Source organism: Azolla caroliniana, unplaced genomic scaffold, assembly GCF_043228905.1.
Source record: "Azolla caroliniana isolate FFs.n. ecotype wild unplaced genomic scaffold, voAzoCaro1.0.p SCAF_14, whole genome shotgun sequence".
NCBI classification, from domain to species: domain Eukaryota; kingdom Viridiplantae; phylum Streptophyta; class Polypodiopsida; order Salviniales; family Salviniaceae; genus Azolla; species Azolla caroliniana.
This window is the reverse complement of record NW_028230449.1, coordinates 8,758,708-8,782,913: the sequence shown is the minus strand read 5'-3', so window position 1 is coordinate 8,782,913 and position 24,206 is coordinate 8,758,708. Positions and strand designations below refer to the sequence as shown.

General features: G+C 44.5%; 1 protein-coding gene across 1 annotated transcript in view; it reads right to left on the bottom strand.

Annotated features, from left to right (window-relative positions):
* The window catches only part of LOC147855403 (oxidoreductase, zinc-binding dehydrogenase family protein), a 66,949-nt gene extending 43,009 nt beyond the window's left edge, over positions 1-23,940 (bottom strand). Inside the window, exon 1 of the mRNA XM_087330567.1 lies at positions 23,898-23,940. Within this exon, the coding sequence (XP_087186693.1) occupies positions 23,898-23,903 (6 nt within the window). The 5' untranslated portion in view covers positions 23,904-23,940. The remainder of the gene's footprint in view (positions 1-23,897) is intronic.
* Between the last annotated feature and the right edge of the window lie 266 nt (positions 23,941-24,206).

Here is a 24,206-nt window from a genome sequence, read left to right as displayed (position 1 = left end):
TCTCCGGATGAGATGTGGGGGATACCGATTCCGAAACGACTTCCAACGAATCGTCCAAGGCCACCAACCCTTTTAGTGGTGTCGGTGGAAAGCATCCGCTTTATGATCGATCAAGCCCCGCCTGGGCTTGATTCTCCAATGTTTGGAGTTTCAGCTCTGATGCCGATCCCGTCGGACTTGTTCTGTACCCTCGATCATCTTCTTCCCGATTCCCGACCTTCCGTCGGTCGGTCTTTCTCCCCATGTAAAAGAGGGCGGCTCGTCCCGCACCCTCTCCTGTATCGGCACCTTCATACCAAACCTAGGCCTTGTCGATTGGCTCTACTGCCTCTCCCTTGTCTTCCGTGTCTCGGGCCGATTTCGGTCGAATGATCCACATCCGGATCGTGCTCCAACTGAATCGGAATGCCGACCAGTTCGATCCCCGCTCGGGTCGACTTCCGATTCCGCTCCCCTCGGCGCCGGCTCTCATTTCCTCTTTCTCTGCCGTGGCTCCGTCCTCGACCTCCTCGCAAGCCGTTTCCCATTGATCTTCGCTGGCATCGTGCTAGGACTCCTCGCTAGCGCCTTCCATCTCTCCGGTCTTATGTCGGCACACGGGCTCGACTGCCGGAGTCTCCGAAACCCGCGTGGAGGGCTCTTCTCCGCTCCCGACCTCCTCCTCGGCCGGTCTTTCTCTGCAAGTCGAGAGGGCGTCTCACTCCACACCCTCTCCCATGGTACCGTCGTACCATTCTTCGGCCTCTGCTTGTGTCGAATACATGTGTATAATGGACGTATTCACACTATCTCGTTTTGGCCATTTATGTAATTAGCATAAAGGGTAGTTGCCCTAAGTCAGTCACTATATATAGTGACCTTATAACCTCTTTGTGAGGGTGGATGTTGTATTGTTGCTTTGAGAAATAAAGAGTCTTGTCTCTCTCTCTCTCTCTCTCTCTCTCTCTCTCTCTCTCTCTCTGTGCAACGACATACAATCTGTCATACGCAGGGACAAACAGGAATCGAGTGCTTCTTGATCTTCCGCAGAGACGACATTCTCCCCAACATCTGGTATCAGAGCCTGCACAGTAGTCGGTCCTTCAATCCGCTGTCGGCCGTCGTCTCTGCATTCGGTTTCCTGCGTCATTCGAAGAAGAGAGAAGAAGAAGAGAAACCAGGTTTGCATCTCATCGCGTTAGATCATCTTGCTTGGAGTAAGCCATCAGGTTGTACTCTGTTCCTTGTGATCGTAACCGCTCGAGGTGAAATCCCCTTGTGCAACTTTGACAATAACCCAAATTCGCGCTTCATCTGGCTGATCGACATTCGGGAGGATCAGTCGGATCCGTCTCTCTCGTCGCTGCAGTCACCCGAAGCCGAATCGGTCCAGATAATCGGTTTCAATAATCGGTATTCGGCATATATATCCGAAGCGAACCAGGCTCACTCCGACTCGGCATCATTCGGGAAGACCAGTCGGTTCTGTCCCTCAAGCTACCGGAGTCAATTCGAGCAAGTTCCGAAGCCGAACCGACTCGGGTTCAAATCCGACTAGAGCGATATCGGGTGAGCCAACCGGCTGCACTCCAACAAGGCTCGTAGTCAACTCCGAACCGAGCTTCGTCAACCGAAACCGAACTTGATGGCATCAACATCCGGCTCGTCAGAAATGAGTCTACGAAAGTTCGATGGATCGAACTTCAACTTCTGGAAGGAGCAAATGCAGGACTATCTCATAGTCAAGGGGCAAATCGATCCCATCGAAAATGAAGAACCTCCAGAAGGATACAAACCAATCGAGTGGCAGAAGCTGGACAGAATCGTCCGCGCCACGATTCGGATGCACCTATCGGAATCGGTATATTTTACGGTGCAATCGTGTACGACAGCATTCGAACTATGGAAAACACTGTCGGACACTTACGAAAAGAAGGTCGCCGCAACAAAGATGTTTCTGATCCGGCGCCTCTACAACTTGCGGATGAAAGAATCCGACTCGGTTCAAGCACACCTCAATGAGTACGAAAGCATAAGCTCCCAAATCTCGTCACAGGGGACGGCAATCGAGGATGAGCTCAGAGCAATGATACTCATGAGCAGCCTTCCCTCATCATGGGAAACTTTCGTCACAACCGTGTGCAACGCGTCAACCACGGCTGTTAAATACTCCGAAGTCACGAGCGCAATCCTGACCGAAGCAGCTCGTAGAAAGTCTTTCGCCAAAGACTCAACAGACGACGCTTATATAGTACAAGGTTCGACAGACCGATCGAACATACGAGGAAGAGATTCCTCACAACCGCCGAACAATCAGCGAAGACGGAGCCAGTCACGGGATAACCGAATCTGCAACTATTGCAAGAAACCCGGACACATCAAAGCCGACTGCCGCGCACTCAAGAACAAAAACAACAAGAAGAGTGGCCGGCATGAGGAGATCAATTACGTCAGCTTCTCAGCTGATGTACTACCGGACGACCCGAATATACTATCAATCGAAAATCCAGTCGGATCAGAAGTTCTGCTCACGACTGAAGAATCGAGCACATGGCTCTTGGATTCGGGCGCGTCATTTCACGTGACTCCTCATCGATCCCAATTTCGGCAATATACGATCCGTCACTCCGACTCAGTTCGAGTCGGTAACTCGCAACACTGTGACATCATCGGAATCGGCACAGTAGAGCTCAACCTTGCCGGTGGCTCAACACTTGTACTCCACAATGTCCGACATGTACCCGAGCTCTCAAGGCCATTGATCTCAGTCGGACAACTAGATGAAGACGGCATTCGTGCCGGTTTCTCTTCGGGAGGGTGGACACTCCACAGGGGGAACCTCCTGCTTGCTAGAGGACCCAAGATACACTCATTGTATCCCTTACATGTTACGCTCAGAGAGGGTAACCTGTTCTTGGTGGATATTCCTGTGTCATCACTATGGCACAGAAGATTAGGACACCTCAGCAAGGCCGGCATCACGCATCTATCCAGAGCCGGATACATCCCCAAACTCTCCTTCTCCGACCATCAATTCTGCGAGCATTGCCAGTATGGCAAACAAGTAGCCGCATCACACCCGACATCAGCACCAAGAGAAACGAGACCTCTCGATTTAGTCCACTCGGACGTCTGTGGCCCAATGCCGCATCAGTCTCTTGGCGGTGCCTCTTACTTCGTCACTTTTATTGACGATTCGACTCGAAAGGTGTGGGCTTATCCAATTCGCACCAAAGATCGGGTCTTCTCGATCTTCACCGATTGGCTCGCTATGGTAGAAAATCAAACCGACCGAAAGCTGAAATGCTTTCGGACAGACAATGGGGGAGAGTTCAAATCTGAAGAATTCGTCAAATTCTGCCGACACCGCGGCATCCGACGTGAATATACGGCACCACACAGTCTGGAGCAAAACGGGATTGCCGAACGCATGAATCGGACAATCCAAGAACGGATAGTTTCCATGCTCCAACACTCCGGACTGTCGGATGGCTTCTGGGCAGAGGCTCTACTCACGGCAGTACACATAATCAACATGTCGCCAAGTAGACCTCTAGGACTTCAAATTCCTCAGGAACTATGGATCGGCAGCAAGCCGAATTACGACAAGCTGAGGATCTTCGGATGCGAGGCGTACGCCCTTATTCCGAAAGACGATCGCCGAAAACTTGCACCTCGGTCCAGGAAATGCATTTTCCTTGGATATGGATCAGACGGCGAAATGGGATACCGACTCTGGGACCCCGAACGCAGACAAATCGTTCGAAGTTCGGACGTTGTGTTCAACGAGTCGGCTATGACTCCATCAGTCGAAACACCGACCGAAGTCCGAAGGGTAACATTTTCCGATGTACCGACCCTTCAAGAAGGCCCCGCTCTTAACACACGGTCAGCTTCACGGGTAGCTGAACCTTACGCTACCGACTCGGACAACCCCGACTCGGCACAGCAGGACAATCCGCTTTCGGACCATCCGACCTCGATACCCGATGCGACCAGTCCAATCATACCTCGACGATCCGAGAGACTGTCGCAACCTCCGGAGAGGTATTCTCCTGGAATTTTCTTCACCGACGCCGGAGAACCGACGTCTTACGAAGAAGCATCGACATCTGTCGATTCCGCCACCTGGCATCTGGCGATGGAGTCGGAAATGCACTCCATCCGGGCAAACAAGACTTGGGATCTGGTCGAATTACCTAGGAACCGACGTGCTCTTCCTTGCAAGTGGGTTTATCGACTAAAAGAGACGTCTGATTCGACCACCCCAAAGTACAAGGCCAGATTAGTTGCGAAGGGCTTCCGACAAGAATATGGCGTCGACTTCGACGAGATCTTTTCACCAGTGGTGAAAATGACAACCCTTCGTTTTCTACTCGGCGTCGTGGCAGTCGACAACCTGGAGCTGATCCAGCTAGATGTCAAAACAGCATTCCTCCATGGTGATCTTGAAGAGGAAATTTATATGGAGCAGCCAAAAGGCTTCGTGGCAACTGGCCAAGAACATCTAGTCTGCCGACTCAGGAAGAGTCTATACGGCCTCAAACAGGCACCGCGACAATGGTACAAGAAGTTCGACGACTTCATCCAATCGATCGGCTTCTCCAAAAGCGATGAGGACCATTGTCTTTTCACCAACACAGCTCAAGATGGATCACCCATCTTCCTCATCATTTACGTGGACGACATGCTACTTTCTGGACGCCACGCGGGCGAACTTGCCGATCTCGTTCGGCAACTGCGGTTGAAGTTTGCCATGAAGGACCTCGGTCCGGCGCGACACATCCTTGGCATGAAGATTAGTCGGCATCGCGATAAACGACATCTTTTTTTGTCTCAGACCGACTATATCCGACGTGTCTTAGAACGCTTCAACATGCAATCAGCCAAATCTGCTTCAACCCCGCTCCCAATGAATCTTCGGCTATCTCAGCGAGACTGCCCGACATCCGGTCCGGAGGGGGAAGATATGAAGTCGGTACCGTATGCACCGGCAGTCGGCTCCCTTATGTACCTGATGGTCGCGACACGGCCTGATATTTCTCACGCCGTAGGAGTCGTTAGCAGATTTATGCACAATCCTGGCCGATCGCATTGGAACGCAGTCAAGCATGTGTTCAGATATCTGGCTGGCACAAAAGACCACGGCATTCTTTTCGGTCCGAACCGAACCTCAGGCGTAGTCGGTTACACCGACTCGGACTTCGCCGGCTGTATAGACAGTCGGAAATCAACAACCGGATACTGCTTCAAATTCGGCAATGGAGCAATCTCGTGGAAGTCGAAACTTCAGGAATGCACAGCGACCTCAACGACCGAAGCAGAATATGTAGCTGCGTCCGACGCAGCAAAAGAAGCTTTGTGGCTCGGTCGGCTGGCGCACACGTTTCGACAAGTCGACCATGACTCGGCTCCAGTTGTCTACAGCGACAGTCAAGGTGCTGTTGCCTTGTCGAAAAATCCGGTTCACCACAACGCCTCCAAGCATATCGACGTTCGATATCACTTCGTTCGGGACTGCGTCATTTCAGGGAAAATCGGTCTAGAGAAAATATCCACAACCGACAATGTCGCAGATGGAATGACCAAGTGTCTTTCGGCAGACCGTTTTCGGTCTCTTCGGCATCAGATGGGTGTAACGACAAACCAGTCCGGTTAGAGCCGGACACAGAGCAGGATGGTTCCCGACAACCGACATCAGTTCCGTAATGATCGGCTTCAACTGTTCCGACCCGACCAGTTCGGTCTTCTGCCTTCGGACCCTGCCGACTCGAACAAAGCTGATATGTCCGAGAACCCAAGTCTATACCTGTAATCTTAGATAACCCATGTATACGCCCATTACGGGGGAGTGTCGAATACATGTGTATAATGGACGTATTCACACTATCTCGTTTTGGCCATTTATGTAATTAGCATAAAGGGTAGTTGCCCTAAGTCAGTCACTATATATAGTGACCTTATAACCTCTTTGTGAGGGTGGATGTTGTATTGTTGCTTTGAGAAATAAAGAGTCTTGTCTCTCTCTCTCTCTCTCTCTCTCTCTCTCTCTCTCTCTCTCTCTCTCTCTCTGTGCAACGACATACAATCTGTCATACGCAGGGACAAACAGGAATCGAGTGCTTCTTGATCTTCCGCAGAGACGACATTCTCCCCAACAGCTTGGGCCATGTCCGCCTTGTTCGGAAGGCCGACTAGCTCTACGCCTTCGGAATCCGTCCGCATGCCGGATCTCTCTTCTTCTTCAACCATCGCCTTCAGAGCCTTGTACGCTTCTCAGACCAAGGCTTCGACATCGAGCTTTGGCGATCCTTCTTGTTGCGTGCCCAGTTCCTGCCGTGATGACACGCCGTCGCGCGTTATCTTCCTTTTGCCTTTCGCAGACCGCTCCTCATCCAACCGTCGGCATACTCGTTTGAATTCCGACCAGTCCTTAGTAAGGCCATGCGCTCCGTCATCGTCTTCGAGCTCAATCCTGATGGCCTCCCGTTCTGCTCGGTCGATCGACCTAACGAACAAAAGGACTTTGTCCACCCCCACCAAACTTTGCTCCCGCTCTGGGAGCCGAGCAAGCCGCCGCTCGAACTCTTGGAACACCTTCGTTGCGCCCCGGTGGGTCTTCGCCGATGCAACCCACTGGTCGTAGTGGCGTCGCCCCCAGCTCTTCCACCATCCTCCATATGCCTGCAGGAGCGCCTCTTTGAAGGCCTCCCACGAAATATGAGCTTCTCAGAGCTCCTTTATTTTCGCATGCATACGGACGGCAACGACCTGACAGAAGAACTCCAGCCTCAATGCCTCGTCTATGCTTCGCACCTCCATGTCCGCGTTGTAGGCTTCCAAGTAGAATGGGACTTTGTCCCCGTTGAAACGGCCGACTCTTTCGGCCACTCGCTCAAATAGCTCGTTGCACTACTTCTCGCCTCACCACCACTTGTCTGAAGTCCAACACCACTTCGGCCACCATCTCCGTGAAGTCATCGTCTTCCGACTCCATCCTCTCTTACCGCCCTTTCACGTCGGGTTCACCAAAGATGTCGCGGTGATCTGCGAGTACGTGTTGAAAGGGGCGGGACCACGGGGGTCTCGAACGAGGAAGAGATGGATGTCGGGAATCCGACACTCTCCGGTCCCGGGTGCACTGGTTGTGGCACAAACCGAAGCGATTCAGGACGCGTACTGGCGGCTATCGAACACGAGAGAGGGAGAGAGAGAGAGACCACGCGCGCAACACCGACTCAACACACGCCTCTTATGTACAGGAAACAAAGGGAAAGAAACGCACCCGACACCAACAGAGACACAAATATGCACAACCTTATATATATATATATAATTACAGGAGCAAGATACAACTCCGGCTTTGAGCCGGACCAAGGTAGGTTAGGTTACAATAGTAGTCCACTGCCAAGCCGCCGATCAAGGAGCTCTCGGGCTCATCGCTCCGAGCAGGGTCTTGCACAAGAGATAGGGTAGAAGCCTAAACCCCTTTAGACATACGAGCTCCTAACCGGAGTAAACCCTAAACTGACACGAACTCTCAACCCACACGGCAACGACGAAGAAGAAGAACTCCATGAACCCTAACAGAAAACAAGAAAGGTAAGAAAAGAAGATTATCATTGCTTGGACCTAATGGTATACCCTCCTAACTCAAAATGCGCAACCCCTCTACAAGGGACCCTCCCTTCCTTTTATAGAACAAAGAGAGGGATGCGTTACAATGTGGGATAAATCCCGATTTACATGGGATTCTCTGTCCCCAGTTAACTCCTACTCGGCACCATAAAGGCACCCCTATGACCTACACCATTTGTACAAGGGTGAGTGCACATGCTCCACCCCGCCGATTCTTTCGATATTCCCCGGTTTCTCACCATGGCCCGGAATCTTCACGACAGCATACCACATCTCTGATTGTGAGAGGATATTGTAGTGGCTTGAGGGCGCTCGGCTTACCTTCTCCGGGGAGAATTCGGGTTTTGGACAATCGGAGATCCTGGTGGTTGGTTACCTATGCGGACCGTCTGGCCAAAAACTGTCTTCGGATAAAGGTAGAAGCCATCTCGACAATGAAGGAAGAATGTAGGTCGGTTAAGGAAGCGTGACATTTCCTGGGAGCCTTTGCCTTCTCCCATATATGGATCCCGCATTACGGGCACAACGCCGAGCCACTCTACGGCTTATTGAAGAAAGGGCAGAAGTTCGAATGGCACCGGCTCTCCGAAAAGCGGTGTACAGGGCGGAAACTTCGGTCTATGTGACAATGTACGTGAGTCCGACTGGAATCGGGTGGGTGGTGAGCCAGGAGGACAAGGCCGGCATGTGTTACCCCATTCGGTTCAGTGCAAAGGTGTTGAGCGAGTGGCAACAAGGATATGTCAAGGTTAATCATGATCTTTGGGGTATTGTTTTGGGGCCAACGTCAATAAGGACTATTTGATCAGGACAGAAGTGATAATCAAGACAGATTGCCTACCGATTCTTAGCATAGTTTCTGGGTGTGCGACTCCGGACTTGGCAATGCTTAGGTGAATCGTGTACATTAAGTCCCTAAACCTGGAAATACAACACATCTCTGGGAAAGACAATACCATGCCCGACATGCTTTCATGAGCACGGTTCGAGAACTAGGACGACATGGTGTCGGAAGAGAAAGAAGTCGACGTGGACTTCTTCGAGTCGGTTCGAATGTCGGCTAACAGACAAAGCACTCTCTCCCTTAACGAGTTTGATGAGAATGAATACGACATAGAGTGGCTTCAAGTCGGAAGGTTCCTAAGCATGATGATGCCGGACGTGGCGTGGATGAAGGAAGAGGTCGGTCGGGTCCGGAAGAAGGCATACAAGTTCCTCTTGCGAGATGGTAAGATACGGGGGCATCCGAAGAGGCATAGTGGCACACCGCTATGGGTGGTGGTGAAGGAGAACCAGTCGATGGTTGTATCAGATTTTGACGAAAGCCCTTGGTTCGGACATCGGAGCACGTGGGCCACGTCCGAAAAGCTAAAGGAGAAGTACTGGTGGCCCGGAATGTACAAGGACGTGCACAACCTTGTGCCGACATGTGAGAGATGTCAAATGCATTTCGGAATCCGGCACTGTGACAAGTTGCACCCGACCTACCCGCTAACCATTCACTTTAAGTGGATGGTCAATTTAGTGACGATGTCGATGGGGGTAGGGCAAATGTGATATTTGGTGCTTGCATGGGAGGATCTGACGAATCAGGTGGAGGGCTAAGCATTGTCGAACAAGAAGACCGCAGTTGTGTGTTGGTTCCTGATCGAAGATGTGATTTGCTGGTATGGGTGCATAGAGAAGATAGTAGCCGATCGAGGGGAGCTGGACGCACAAGAAACAGAGGAGTTGTTTGACCGGCTAGGGGTAAAGCTCTCCCTCGCCACAACGTACAATCCGCAAGTCAACGGGAAGGTCGAGCACGGGTACAAGCCGATTGTGAAGGTGTTAGTACGAGCATGCGATGGACGGGTCGAAAACTGGCCTGAGACTACTTCCTTATGCTTTATGGGCCGACCGGACTACGTAGAGTTCGGTAACCGGATACATGCCGGTCAAGCTCATGTTCGGGCAAAAGTTGGTCATGCTGGTGGAAAGGATGATCTCCTAAGGAGAAGCACTCAGCTCTAGTCATTAGGTTATATATGTTGTACATAAAGATATTATAATTTATTTTATTATAATATTGATATAGTAACCCTATAAATATCCAAAGGGTGTCATCACCCTTCAATATCCCAAAGGGTGCCATGACCCTTCAATATCCCAAAGGGTATCATGACCCTGCAACATGCCAAAGGGTATCATGACCCTACAAACATCCAAGGGGCACATACTCCTCCTATATAAATAGGACATATTATATTGTTAGAACCATTCTTGTTATGTACACACATTGGTGAGGGTAGGTCACTAATATTTATATTAGTGAAGGGTATGTTCACTAATGTTAAAAAGGGGACTAATGATTGGATAGAAGGAATGATAGGTGCATGCACTATCATGATTTGGACAACCAATGAATGGAGAGCCTTTTAGAAAGGCACATCTATTCAAGGAGCCTAGGAAAAGGTATAAATATGAGGCTTAGCTACCCTCATAAGGACATTACATCGGAAGGTTGTTGTCTTAGGCACCGGTGGTGCGGGCTAGGCTTTCGTCTCGACGATCGTGTTTATCTCTTCCAAGGTATTAGTCATCCGAATATCCGGCGGTATGGGACGTCGGTGGTAGGTTGGCTATGACTAGATCATAGCTCGGGGATGGAACGGATTCTTCTATCCAATCTATTTTCCTTCTTTTACTTTACTTTGGTCTATTGATTAGTAATAGACTCTTAACAGTGGTATCAGAGCTTTTACTAACAAATTTTTTTGTTGTTTTGATAATTTTTTGCATGTGAGTGATGGGGATCTAACAAGGTTCATCATGCTCTTCTCAGGATCAAAACAACACTCTAAACCCAGTATTCTTCTTTCTCAATCTCTCTTCTTTCTATGATGCGTTCTTGTTGGTCGAATCAAATTTATATTACGTTTTCTTTTCTTTTCTTTCTTCTTTCTAGCACGATACGATTTTAATTATTATTGTGCATCGGGCCGAGCGTGTTTGCACTAATCACACACGCTCAACTCATGGCCCTTTTGTATATTGCGATGTATCTCCTATGCTCCCCTCTCTTGAGCCTTCTCTTACGATATTAATTATTGTTGTGCATTGGGTCGAACGTGTTTGCCCTAATCGCACAAGCTCACCCCATGGCCCTTTTGCATATGATGTTGAGTATGACACTCTTCCCTCTATTGAGCCATCACTTGGCTGAGTCTATGGGATGTTGTGGCCATGACGAGGTGTATGTCGCCTACCTATGCCACTCTACTCTCTATTGAACCATCACTTGGCCGATTCTATGGGATGTTGTGGCTTTGACGAGGTATATGTCGCTTACCTATGTCACTTTACTCTTTATTGAGCCATCACTTGGCCGATTCTAGGGAGATGTGGCGGTCTTGAGGAGGTGCATGTCCACTACTCTAGGGTTTCGTACCTTAAGGCATGCTTAATGTTCCATACACCTAATTGCTTATTATTCTAATTAATTTCTAATTCCACAAATTGTCATTTCACTTATATGATTATCTTGTAATTATTGTTTACTCGACTACAATTAACTCTCCTTTCCCCCCTTCCTTTTCGTGTATAAAGTATTTACGTGTGTTTACCTATGATGTAACGCTTCCTTGTAGACTATTTTTTTCGTATGGAGTGAGCATCATGCCGTTTTTTTTTAACGATTTTTTCCAACGGATCATATACGTTTAACTCATATTATCGAGCCTTAGAACTCAAGTAAAACCACATGAGTTCCTCTATTGATGTTTCTTCATGGATTTGAGTACCACATCTTTGCGTATCAATTTGTGGCTTATTTCACAATTGTGCAAATTACAACCATCATATTGGGATGTATATGTGCATACCTCGCACCCCCCATTCATTTGTGACATTCTTTTTTTAGTAGGTAGCACATGGGTTTTTTTACCCTTGTTTTCGTCATTACTTGCCTCTAATGGGTAGTGCCTTATTTTATCATTTTTATCATCACATTTGCTTGTTACTCGCAAGACTAGAATATTACTTGCGAGTGCACTTGTTTTTTTTCCACGTAATACACTTTCTCGACCATATCAATACATGTTGGGTTGGCATTAATATAAGGCTAACTAGGAAATTACATTGATGTTGGAACCATGCTTGAGCCTTGGAGAGCTACCATGATTACTCAAGATAGAGATCCGAGAATGACATCGTAGCTATGTTTGCCCCCATGGTTTTTAAAACACCATAGTGTTACCATAGTTATCGGATCTCGAATCACATCTCATATGTCTAGAGGGGTAAAGATGTGAGATGCTTTCTTGGTAAAGTTCTTCCAATCAAAATTTCAAGCATTCATTTTGCTTGTGTATTTTCTGAACCTCCTTATTTATATTGCATAACCACAGCTTGCATCATGGAACAAGTTTTGAACATTGTTGGAGCAATCTCTCCGACTGAGACCTCTCAACTCCAATCCGCATCTCGCACACAAGTTGAGATCACTTTTGAGCAATTGCTCACTACTACCTTGAATCAATTGGCCGAAATGAGGCAGGCCAATATGGCATTGGAAAAGAAATTCAAAGAATTGACTATTGAGTCCAAGAAAGAAGGTGAGCCTTCTTTCGTAGTAATGCCATTCAAGGGAGATAAGAAAGAAAGAACCGAGGAGGCCATTAGCACTTGGATTGGTCGTTGCGAGTCTCACTTTGAGCTCCACCCCAAGCCCGATGCTGTAAAAATTGGTTATGTCGATCGTGAGTTAGGTGGCCGAGCTACTGCTTGGTGGCACAACCTAAGGACTGCAAAGAACTTACCCATAACTTGGGCAGGTTTCGTTGATGTTTTTAAGAAACAATTTTTGCAGCCACCTTCTCAAACTGAACAAGCGCAACACTTGCTCACGTTGTCGAGTAAGCCATTTACCTCTCTCGAGGATTATGTGCGTCATGCTCGGACCCAGATCCAAAAATCGGGACTTACGAGTGAGAAATGGTTTGTTGCTTGCTTTTTGAATGGTATTCCTAATGGGGATTACCATTGGATTGTCCATGACAAGGACCCCACAACTTTTGACGAAGTCATCAACATTGTACTTCGGTACCATAGGACTTCCAAAAAGACCACAATAAACCTGAGTTCACCAAAACTCCGAATGTCAAGTTCATTGGGAAACGTAAGCAATCCAATGACACTCTTGACCGCGACTCCAAGAAACCGAACCTCTTCTGTGCATATTGCAAGAAGCGGGGCCACACAAAGGATACCTATCGTCGTCTTGAGAGGAATTCAATGACCACCCCTCCTCAAGAAAAATATACGACTCACACAGGTTAGTCTTTTGATGTTGTTGAAGTTCATACCAACCACTTAAGTTCATGTGAATGCACTTTTCCTTCACATTTACTTGGACCTAATGATTTACTCTGAGCAGTCGGGTATATCAATGGAACACAAGCACATTTCTTGTTTGATTTCAGTAGTTCTCACAATTTTCTTAATGATCACTTTGTGCCGCAAATGGAACTCCACATAAACGCAAGTGATCATATCTATCAAGTTCACATGGCAAATGGAAGCGTTCAATACATCAGTGGCATTGTTTGTCAACTGTCAATTCAAATAGATACCTATTTGGAGAAGCTTGACTTTCATGTTATGAAACTACAATCCGCAGATGTCATTTTAGGATACCCTTGGTTTTTTAATAAAAACCCTTCTTTGTCCATTGATTGGGTTAATCACTCAATCACATTTGAACTTAATAATTGTAAACATTTTATTCAATGTTCCAAACTTCCTTCTTGTTCACTTGTGTCTTCTAAATCTTTAAGTGAGTATTCTATTTCATTAATTTATTCATGTGTAATTGATCCTACGCTTCAATTTTATTATTTTAATATTGACACCACAAAATTATCACATTATGAACAACAATTACTCGACTCTATTTTAGACGATTTTCAAGACGTGTTTCCTAACGAATTGCCACTTACTTTACCACCAAAACGTAATGTGGACCATCAAATTGAACTCATCCCTGGTGCTGCTCCTATGAGCATTCCACCTTACCGACTTAGTCGATTAGAAGAGGATGACATCACTAAACAACTTAAGGAATACTTGAGTATAGGCCACATTAGGTATAGTAAATCACCTTGGGGTGTGCCAGTTCTATTAGTTAAGAAGAAGGAAGGTTCATGGCGAATGTGTATCAATTATCTCCGTTTGAATAAAATGACAATTAAAAATGCCGATGATTTGATTGATCGTTTGCATGGGGCCCGATATTCTACGAAAATTGACTTAGGGTTTGTTGGATTTTTACGATCATTCTTAGGGTTTGTTGGACTTTTACGAAAATCAATTCGTAACTATTCCAAATTGACTACGCCATTAACTAACCTTTTAAAAGGTCATCCACGTAAGTCTGTCAAACCAATTGCATGGAATGAACAACTTGACAAATCATTTGAGACACTCAAAGAGCATGTGTGTCAGGCTCCCACTCTAAGCCTTTCTCAATCGAAACTGATGCTAGTGATTATGTTATTGGTGTCATTCTTTATCAAGGCGGTCACCCTATTGCTTTTGAAAGTAAGAAGCTTGATGCTACTCAATCTCGGTATTCGGTTCAAGAGAAAGAGTTGTTTGCAGTAATACATGCACTTAAAACATGGAAGCACTATCTCTATGGAAATAAATTTGTGGTTACAACAGACCATCAATCATTGAAGTATTTTTGTGACCAGCTACATCTTGTAGGTCGTAAAGGCCGTTGGGCTGACCTTATGAAGGAATTTGATTTTTCCATACGGTATCGCAAGGGTTCTATGAACGTTGTTGCGGATGCTCTTAGTCACACTAAAGAAGTTAACATGCTTAACTTCACGGAAATAAAATCTGATCTTTTAGATCACCTTCGAGGGAAATACCTTGATGACAGTTATTTTTCGAAATACTGGACAAAAGCCGAATCTGGTTTAGATGCCGATACGAGCACCCTACCCTCGAAGGCGACCTTTCACATTACAAACGATTTGCTCAACCATAGTGGAAAGGTTTGTGTTTCCGATTTACCAAACATAAAACAGAAAATTCTTCATGAATGTCATGATGCACCATCTACTGGTCATCCTGGAATGCAACGCACACTCGTTCTCATCTCGAGTACTTTTTTCTGGCCTAAGATGCGCTCTAACGTGCATAAATACGTAACTCAATGCTTACAATGTTAGATTAATAAGTCAGAACGACTTAAAGCTGCGAGTCTTTTACATTCCTTAGATATTCCCAACAACGAATGGGAAAGTATCTCGATGGATTTTATTGTTAGTTTACCTCGTACACAGAGGCATCATGATTCCATTTGGGTTGTCGTTGACAAACTAACAAAATTGGCTAGATTTATTCCTCCCAAAACCATGGTAACCGCTCAACAATTGGCTTATCAATTTGTTGATGAGTTATTTCGCTTTTATAGATTACCGATGGATATTGTTAGTGATCAAGATTCCAAGTTTACTAGTGACTTTTGGACTCAGGTCTTTAAGAAACTAGAAACTACGTTGAGCATGAGTTCCATAGATCATCCTCGGTCTGATGGACAAACTGAACGAGTTAATCAAATTATTGACGACATGCTTCGAGCATATATAGCAAAAACCCCTTCTAAGTGGGAGCAATACCTTCCTATCTTAGAATTTGCCTATAATAGCCATAAACCTACATCCACTAGATATAGTCCTTTTATGTTGATGTATGGTTTTCAGCCACGTGCCCCAGTTGATGTCATGATTCATCGTGATACATTAGACAATACACGCATTTTTTTGCAAGACATGAACCAAATGTTGCATATTGCCAAAGAGAATGCCAAGACAACTCAAGATCGTGCTCGATTCTATGTTGATCAGGATAAACGTCCTCGTGCATTTACTATTGGTCAATTTTTTTTTTTGCGTTATTGTGGCCCATTTGAAATCCTTAAGCGGGGTTGGGTCATCTTCTTATCACCTTGCCTTACCCCGTAACGTTGGTATTCATCCTGTTTTTCATGTCAGTCGTCTAAAACCAATTTTAGGCTCTGGTGATAACACCATCACAATCCAAGATCTCGTAATATTCGAGGATTTTTCTTACAAACCTCATGTTCCTGAACGAATTATGGATTCTCGTACTAAACGTTTACGTTCTAAAGAGATTCGGCTATTCAAGATCAAATGGATGGATAAATCTATTGATGATGCCACATGGGAACGCGAGCATACTCTTAACGCACAATTTCCTCACTTTATATTGCAAGAGTACAATCTTTTGAAGTAGGGGAATATATTATGTACACATAACGTTGGTGAGGGTAGGTCACTAATATTTACATTAGTGAAGGGTATGTTCACTAATGTTAAAAAGGGGAGCAATGATTAGATAGAAGGAATGATAGGTGCATGCACTATCATGATTTGGATAACCAATGAATGGAGAGCCTTTTAGAAAGGCACATATATTCAAGGGGCCTAGGAAAAGGTATAAATATGAGGCTTAGCTACCCTCATAAGGACATTACGTCGAAAGGCTGTTATCTTAGGCACTAGTGGTGCAGGCTAGGCTTTCGTCTCGACGATCGTGTTTATCTCTTCCAAGGTATTAGTCATCCTAATATCCGGCGGTATGGGACGTCGGTGGTAAGTTGGCTATGTCTAGATCATGGGTCGGGTGGAACGGGTTCTTCTATCCAATCTATTTTCCTTCTTTTACTTTACTTTGGTCTATTGATTAGTAATAGACTCTTAACAATTCTGGTTCAACACTAGTCTTTGGCAAATATTCTAGTTCTTTCTCTTGTATATTTTCCTATTATAATAAAATATAGTCATTTATCTCCCAAAGAACCAAAGATTTGGTTGCTTGGGTTATCAACACTTGTGCTTGGAGATTTACAACGAGCATAGAAAAGGCGCAACAATATGACGAGTTATCAACACTTGTATTGCAACTCGAAACAACATTGCGGTCTCTTCATCAACAAATTTTGATGCAACAAAGCTATCCCAAAGAACCAAAGATTTGGTTGCCTGGGTTATCAACACTTGTGCTTGGAGATTTACAACAAGCATAGAAAAGGCGCAACAATATGACGAGTTATCAACACTTGTATTGCAACTCGAAACAACATTGCGGTCTCTTCATCAACAAATTTTGATGCAACAAAGCTCTCCCAAAGAACCAAAGATTTGGTTGCTTGGGTTATCAACACTTGTGCTTGGAGATTTACAACGAGCATAGAAAAGGCGCAACAATATGACGAGTTATCAACACTTGTATTGCAACTCGAAACAACATTGCGGTCTCTTCATCAACAAATTTTGATGCAACAAAGCTCTCCCAAAGAACCAAAGATTTGGTTGCCTGGGTTATCAACACTTGTGCTTGGAGATTTACAACGAGCATAGAAAAGGCGCAACAATATGACGAGTTATCAACACTTGTATTGCAACTCGAAACAACATTGCGGTCTCTTCATCAACAAATTTTGATGCAACAAAGCTCTCCCAAAGAACCAAAGATTTGGTTGCCCGGGAAGTTCGATGGTAATCGATCACTGTTTTGAGGATTTCTAAACCAGGTGCTTCTAGTAATTCATATGCATCCTAATAGATATCCAACCAATACAACTCGAGTTGGACTAGTAAGAACCCTCTTAATAGGAATGACATTAGCATGGTTTGCACCACTGCCAGAAAAGAAATCTCCTCTCCTTTAAGACTTTGAAGGTTTTATTAAAGAATTTAAAGCAAACTTTGGAGACATTGATAGTGTTAGAATGGCGATCAATAAAATTCGAAGACTACGTCAAGGGGATTGTCCCACCTCCACTTACACCGGCCGGCCTCCCTCCCTTGATAAGGACTATCTCTCTCTCTCCCTCTCTCATCCATCCTCATTGCGTCTCGTCTCTATGTGTGTGTGGCACGCACCTCTATGTGTGTGTGCACGTGCGTGCTGTCATGAAGGAAACCTAAAGCGAAGAAACATTGTATATGGATATGGCGCCTGATCCCACCCCCTTGAGAAGAACCCTCTCCCTCTCCCTCTCTATGTCTCTGTGTCTGCGGCCGTGTTGGAGAACCATTCAAAGAAACCATTCAAAAAGTCCACTCCTTCTGTTGGAGAGGATCTTGATGCGGATCCACCATCTGCTATGTGGTTTACAGAATGTAGACTTCAAGCACTCTCTAAGGCCATGCTTCTCACAGATAGTGAGCAAGATACAGTGGATTTTGTTGCAAACTTTGATGGCTCTCAAACTGAACCATCAGTTTTACCTACACGGCTACCCAATGTTCTACTCAATGGCGTATCTGGAATTGCAGTTGGCATGACAACAAATATACCCCTACATAACTTGGGTGAAATAGTGGATGCATTATGTATGTGCTCTCGTCCACAATCCCAATGCTTCTGTGCAAAAGCTCATGGACCATTTGCTTGGGCCAGATTTTCCAACTGCTGGTCAGATTCTTGGCGCTTTGGCAATTGTGGAGACTTGTAGGACTGGTAAAGGTAAACTGAATATAAAAGGAAGAGCAGTGATAGAGCAATAGTGTCATTGTTGTAACAGAGATGCCATATGAAACAAAAAAAACCAAGTTTCATACAGAAAGTTGCAGTCTATTTTTGGAGGGTATTAGCTATGTTCATGATGAAAGTGATCATGCGGGAATGAATGGTTGTGGTGATCAAGGTCTATTCCTATGAATCTTGCTCCAATCAAAAGAGGTTCAATTCCAGAAGTGGTTCTTAATAATAATCTCTACAACCACACACCATGTCTAAGTATCATTTGGATATAACATGGTTGGGATTATTGATGGAAAACCTGAGTTACTAAGGAAGTAAAAACTCCCAAGGTAGACCAGCAGGATGCCGGCGTTTATGAAGACCTCAGTGAGGGAGACAAAGACGGTCACAGGGAGAGCCGGCCAGATAGCCGAGGACAGCTGGGCCGAGAGAAAAGCGTCAGCCGAGAGCCTGCCAAGATACAGCCGACGGACGAACGACGAGAGATGGCGGCAGAGCCGGAAAGACAGTCTGGAATCCGGACAAAGACGGCCCCGAACAGAGACGGCCAAAGTCCGATAGGTGTCCGGAAAGACATGACATGACGGAACCGAGAGTCTGCTGTTCGAACAACTGCCAAACAAACAAACAGTAGTGGCCGAGACTACGACCCACAAAGTCGGCCGGACAGACGGCGACAGCCATCGAGCAAAGAGCGTTCGACAGTCATGGCCGACAGAGACCGACAGAAGCGATCAACGGACAGAGGAACGGGCACATATGGAAATGGCCAGAGACGACCGAGGGAAGAAGAAAAAGATAGAACATACACATACAGAGAAGGAAAACAGGAAGAAACGAAGAGTGAAGAGATGCAGAAGCAAAGAAGGAGATGATGACAAAGAAGGAGAAACGCTGCAACCGAGACTGTGGGAAAGAGTATATAACAGACATAAGAGAAGAAAAGAAGAAGAGAAGAAATTTCTAATAGACTTTTCGCAATCGACTGATCGAATGTTTCAATCATTCGAGTATAGTAAACACCCTCAAAGAAGCATAAATACATACATACTTTTGGATAAATTATTACTATAAAGTAAATATTTTTTCAAGGTAAAAGCTTTTTAAAAACTTGCAAAAAAGAAAAACACATTACCTTCTTAATAACAATATGCTTTTTTTCGTAAATTCTAATAACAACTATCCAAAATGCCTAGTCTTCAAAAAAATTCTCAATGAGGTGTTACATCAAAACGAACATTCCTAATCTTCATTCAAGGTGATATTATCATCTTCAAAATCATCGTCCTCATCTTGTGCATTATCATCAAGATAAGCAAGCCATCACATTGGTGAGGCTCTCGTTTTCATCAACTTCTTGTGCTTCTTGTTCACTTTGCAACACCAATAACCGTTCTTCATCATTTTCTTTCTCAATCATGTCAATAGTAACCTCAATTAGAACATGTTCCCACACTAGGCCCGTTTGTCTACCCATTAGTTCCTAATTTAATGTAAAACCTAAATATCAAAATCTATTTATTGTAATTTTTGTGCGTATAAATTTTGTACTATATAGCTTAGTATGTGTGTATAGACATTACAAGAATTACTTCAAAATGATAGAAATTATAGAAAAATTAAAGTAATTACAAGCTTTATAGAAAAATTACAGAAATTATAGAGTAAATAAAATTACAAAAATTATAAAAAAACTACAGAAATGATAGAAATTACAAAGACATTACAGACAAAAAAATGATAGAAATTACAAAACAATTACAAAAATTATTGAAAAATTACAGAAATTTCTTTACTACATAGTACATGCTATGACCTAAAGTTTAAGGAACTTTAAACCCTATTATTAACCCTAAACATACCTGAATCTGAGAGGAAGGCAACTTGTTATCTCGTTGGACTACAGAGATTAATGGTCGGGAGAAGATGTGTAGTCACTGACTCACTAGTGACTAATGTGCACGATGTTGGCTCAAGGCTCAAGCAACAGATCGTTCAAGGCTAGATGGGAGAGGAGAGGAGAGCGTAGCGCTGATGTGTAGAGAAAAAGGGGAAAAAACAAAAAAAAACGGAGAAAAACAAAAAAAACACACAAATATTTGAATATCATTCATGTTCGTTTTCCAACGTAGGAAAACGAATGATATAGCAGACAAACACGAATTTTACGTACTATGTGTCTGCCTATCCGTCCCTCTCTCACACACTTGAGTTTTTAATAAATCAAGACCAAAATATAAAATTTCAAAAAACTTGAGGATAAAAATGAAAATTTCTAGAACCAAGGGGTACAAATCATGAAATTTTGAAAATACAACTCACATGATGAAACAAAGAATACACATACACACACCACGATTTCATGACGCATGTCGCAATGAACTAGTTGATTGATGTATGATCCAATCGAGAGATGTGATGACCAAAATATAAAATTTCAAAAAACTTGAGGATAAAAATGAAAATTTCTAGAACCAAGGGGTACAAATTATGAAATTTTGAAAATACAACTCACATGATGAAACAAAGAATACACATACACACATCACGATTTCACGACCCATGCCGCAATGAACTAGTTGATTGATGTATGATTCAATCGAGAGATGTGATGACCGAACGAGAAGGTTCAAGTCAAGCAGCGCTTCGATCAAAGTTATTGATCATAGAGCAATGATCTGGTCGAGAGATTTATGACCGTTGAGACGACCGACGGAGTTCCGGTTGAGAAGAGTTGCCATGGCGAGTGGGTTCACCGTTGTCGTGAAGATCCGTCACTACGCACGGATCGTGAGGCGGAACCGCCGGGGTTCTGGACCGGAAGGACTCGAAGTACGCACAAGCTTTAGCGATAAAGTATTTAAGATAGATTGAGAGAGAGAGAAATTGAGATTAAACGCTTGACTTTAGGTTGAGAGAGATTGAAATGGAGAGAGACATTATTAAGATTGAACTCTTAACTTTAGATTTGAAGAACAAGGTATATCATCCAAAGGATAACAAATTTTCTTCTTAATTTTAATTTTGATATAAAGTACAAAGCTCTTGATAAGAATTTTTCCTTCTCCTTCATCTTTTTCCTCCCCTCTTTTATAGATGCCCTCATGCATTTGAGGGTACAAGACATGCATAAAATGCATGTTTGCCATTTGGCGCTCATGTATTACATGTGGTGCATGATAACCATGTCACTCATTTTAGCTCTCATGTATGAGAATTTACATGTAAAGTTACAATGATAAAAATATAATTCCTAAAGAAATGGTTTGGCTTAATGGTAAGCCTATTGCTTCCTTTCTTGGAGGTGTTAAGTTTGAGTCTTGCTTACATCTTTTTCTTTTAGGCACAAAATACTATTAGGCTTTTGGACCAAATATCTTTAAGACACCATGCACCGCGATCAACCGACCCGATCGATCTGTCTTATTTGCATTTGTTTGGTCTGGTCCAATCCGCATCCCGATCCGGTTCGGTCCACATCCTGAGTCGCTTGCAAGTCACCGGCCGATCGCCTGATGCTGCCGGCTCACCGGCTCCGCCACCGGTTGCCGCCGGTTCACTGTCGCCAGCTCATCGGATCCACCGCCGGTTGCCGTCGGCTCATCGTCACCAGATCACCGACTTCGTCGTCAGATGCCAGTAACCGGGTTTACCGACACCGGTCGGTCACCGATTCCGTCGCTTGATCGCCGGTCACCGGTTCCATTGCCGGTTGCCGGATCCATCCAGTCACCAGTTGTCGGATGCATACGGTCACCGATTGTCGGCTCCATTCGGTTTCCGATTCTATCGTCGACTGGTTTGAGTTTCTTCACCAGCCGGTTCGGGCACTTAGCCACATATGTCCATCTAGAAAAAAGTGGCTTAAATCCAACTATTTGTTATGTGCTCTTAACACATAGATGAAATATGATGGATCTCAATCTGCTTATATAACTAGAGCTTAAACTTTCTATCTATGTGGGATGTTTCACAGTTTTATTTTTCTCTTTTTCTTTTGCAAAACTTCATACCCACATAAGTTGACACTTAGATGTCTGTTTCTTATGTAGTAAAGTGCATTTGAAAGCTCTTCAAGACCTCCATCTTTTTGTACTAAGATATTAAACTTACTTAAAATTAGTATCTTCACTATTATTGTTTTTTATGAATCACACTCGATTTCGTACGTTTTATGTGATTTTCGCACCATTGCCGAAAATCTTCACAACATCGTGCAATGCATTGTCCCAGAGGCATGCCATGTGTTACCCATAAGAATATACACAGAGGCATAAGGGGTGGAACACGATAATGTGGTTGATGTCACAGACACACCAACCCTAGACTACGACAAAGCACAGATGACGAGGCTATGACTGATAAGGTTACGAACGGGGAACTAGACGTGATGAGGCTAGAAACTCGGGAAGTTGGGAGCGATGAGATGAGGAACTTAAGACGCTAGGAGGAATACAAGAGCATAAAGACAAAGATGTAAATCAAGGAAAGAAGATGGGGCTAAAGAAGAATACGAGATTGATGTGTAAATGACTGGTGTTGAATTCCTTGAAAGGGACTAAGGAGCTTACAAGTATTTATACTGCAAGTTGAAGTACATGCATTAGAATATTTGTTCTAAAACTCTCTAGAACCTTCTAGTTCTAGAATTTTCTAAAAACTCTTAGAACTTGAAATAGATAATCTAGTAACAATGATTATGTATTCGGATGAATTGGTTAGAACATAACACTTGACTATATACACGAGGTGAAGAGTTCAAATCTTGACATGACTGTTGTCATGTCCGTGACATTATCCTCCCCTTTACGACCGCCTTTGGGAAGTGTGGTGTAGGGGTGAGTTGAAAGAGAAATGCGGTGTAGGTTGAGGAATGTCACACATTATCCTCCCCTTTACGACCACCTTTTCGGAAGTGTGATGTAGGGGTGAGTTGAAAGAAAAATGTGGTGTAGGTTGAGGAATGTGACATTAATGTCACGGACATGACAACAGCCGTGTCAAGATTTGAACTCTTCACCTCTTGTATATAGTCAAGTGTTATGTTCTAACCAATACATCCGAATACATAGTCATGTTATGTATATTTTAGTATATTGTTACTAGATTATCTATTTGAAGTTCTAAGAGTTTTTAGAAAATTTTAGAACTAGAAGGTTCTAGAGAGTTCTAATGTGTATGTGTAATGTGTATGAGTCTGTTAGGATGAGTATGGGTATGAACACATGCACATTTGTGTGCATGTATACAAAAGTGAGAGACTGGGTAAGTAATGTAACTCCCTACTTGTCTCATTCTTTTGTAATGGTTACCTCTTGTACTATATAAACCCCACCCATGGGGCATAATGTAATATAGCTTTTTCCCCTCTCATTTTGGTGTGTTTCTTTGTTTGACGCTCCATCTCTCTCTCTCTTATCGTAATTACCTTACCCTAGTGGTAAGTTGTTAGCACTACAAGCACTGCTTGCGTTCTGGGTTCAAAACCTAACTTCTTCATCTCTCTATTATATACTTCTCATATATCTCTTAATTCACTAGATGCCACTTTGGAATGTAGGGGTTGAACCCATGACCACCTGGTCTCCATTGGGCAACCTTACCAATTGAGCTATACTTCTTATATATCTCTTAATTCACTAGATGCCACTCTGGAATGTAGGGGTTGAACCCATGACCACCTGGTCTCAATTGGGCAACCTTACCAATTGAGCTACATCCATCTCTCTCTCTCTCTCTCTCTCTCTCTCTCTCTCTCTCTCTCTCTCTCTATCGTAACCCCCTTGGGAGTGGGGTGGAGCTGTTCTAGGCTTCACCCCCCACCCATTAACAGAGGACCCGCATATCAACCTTCTCCTTGAGCAGCTCCACCAACTTTGGGATGTCAGCTTGAGATTCCACGTTACATGCAATGCTGTGAAGATCACCATTGGTTCCACGATTGTCAGGTCTACGCACCCGATCTCCTTCGGCAAGAATGCAAAGGCCTTCCCATGCCTCTCGAGCATTCTTCGGAACCGGTCCTC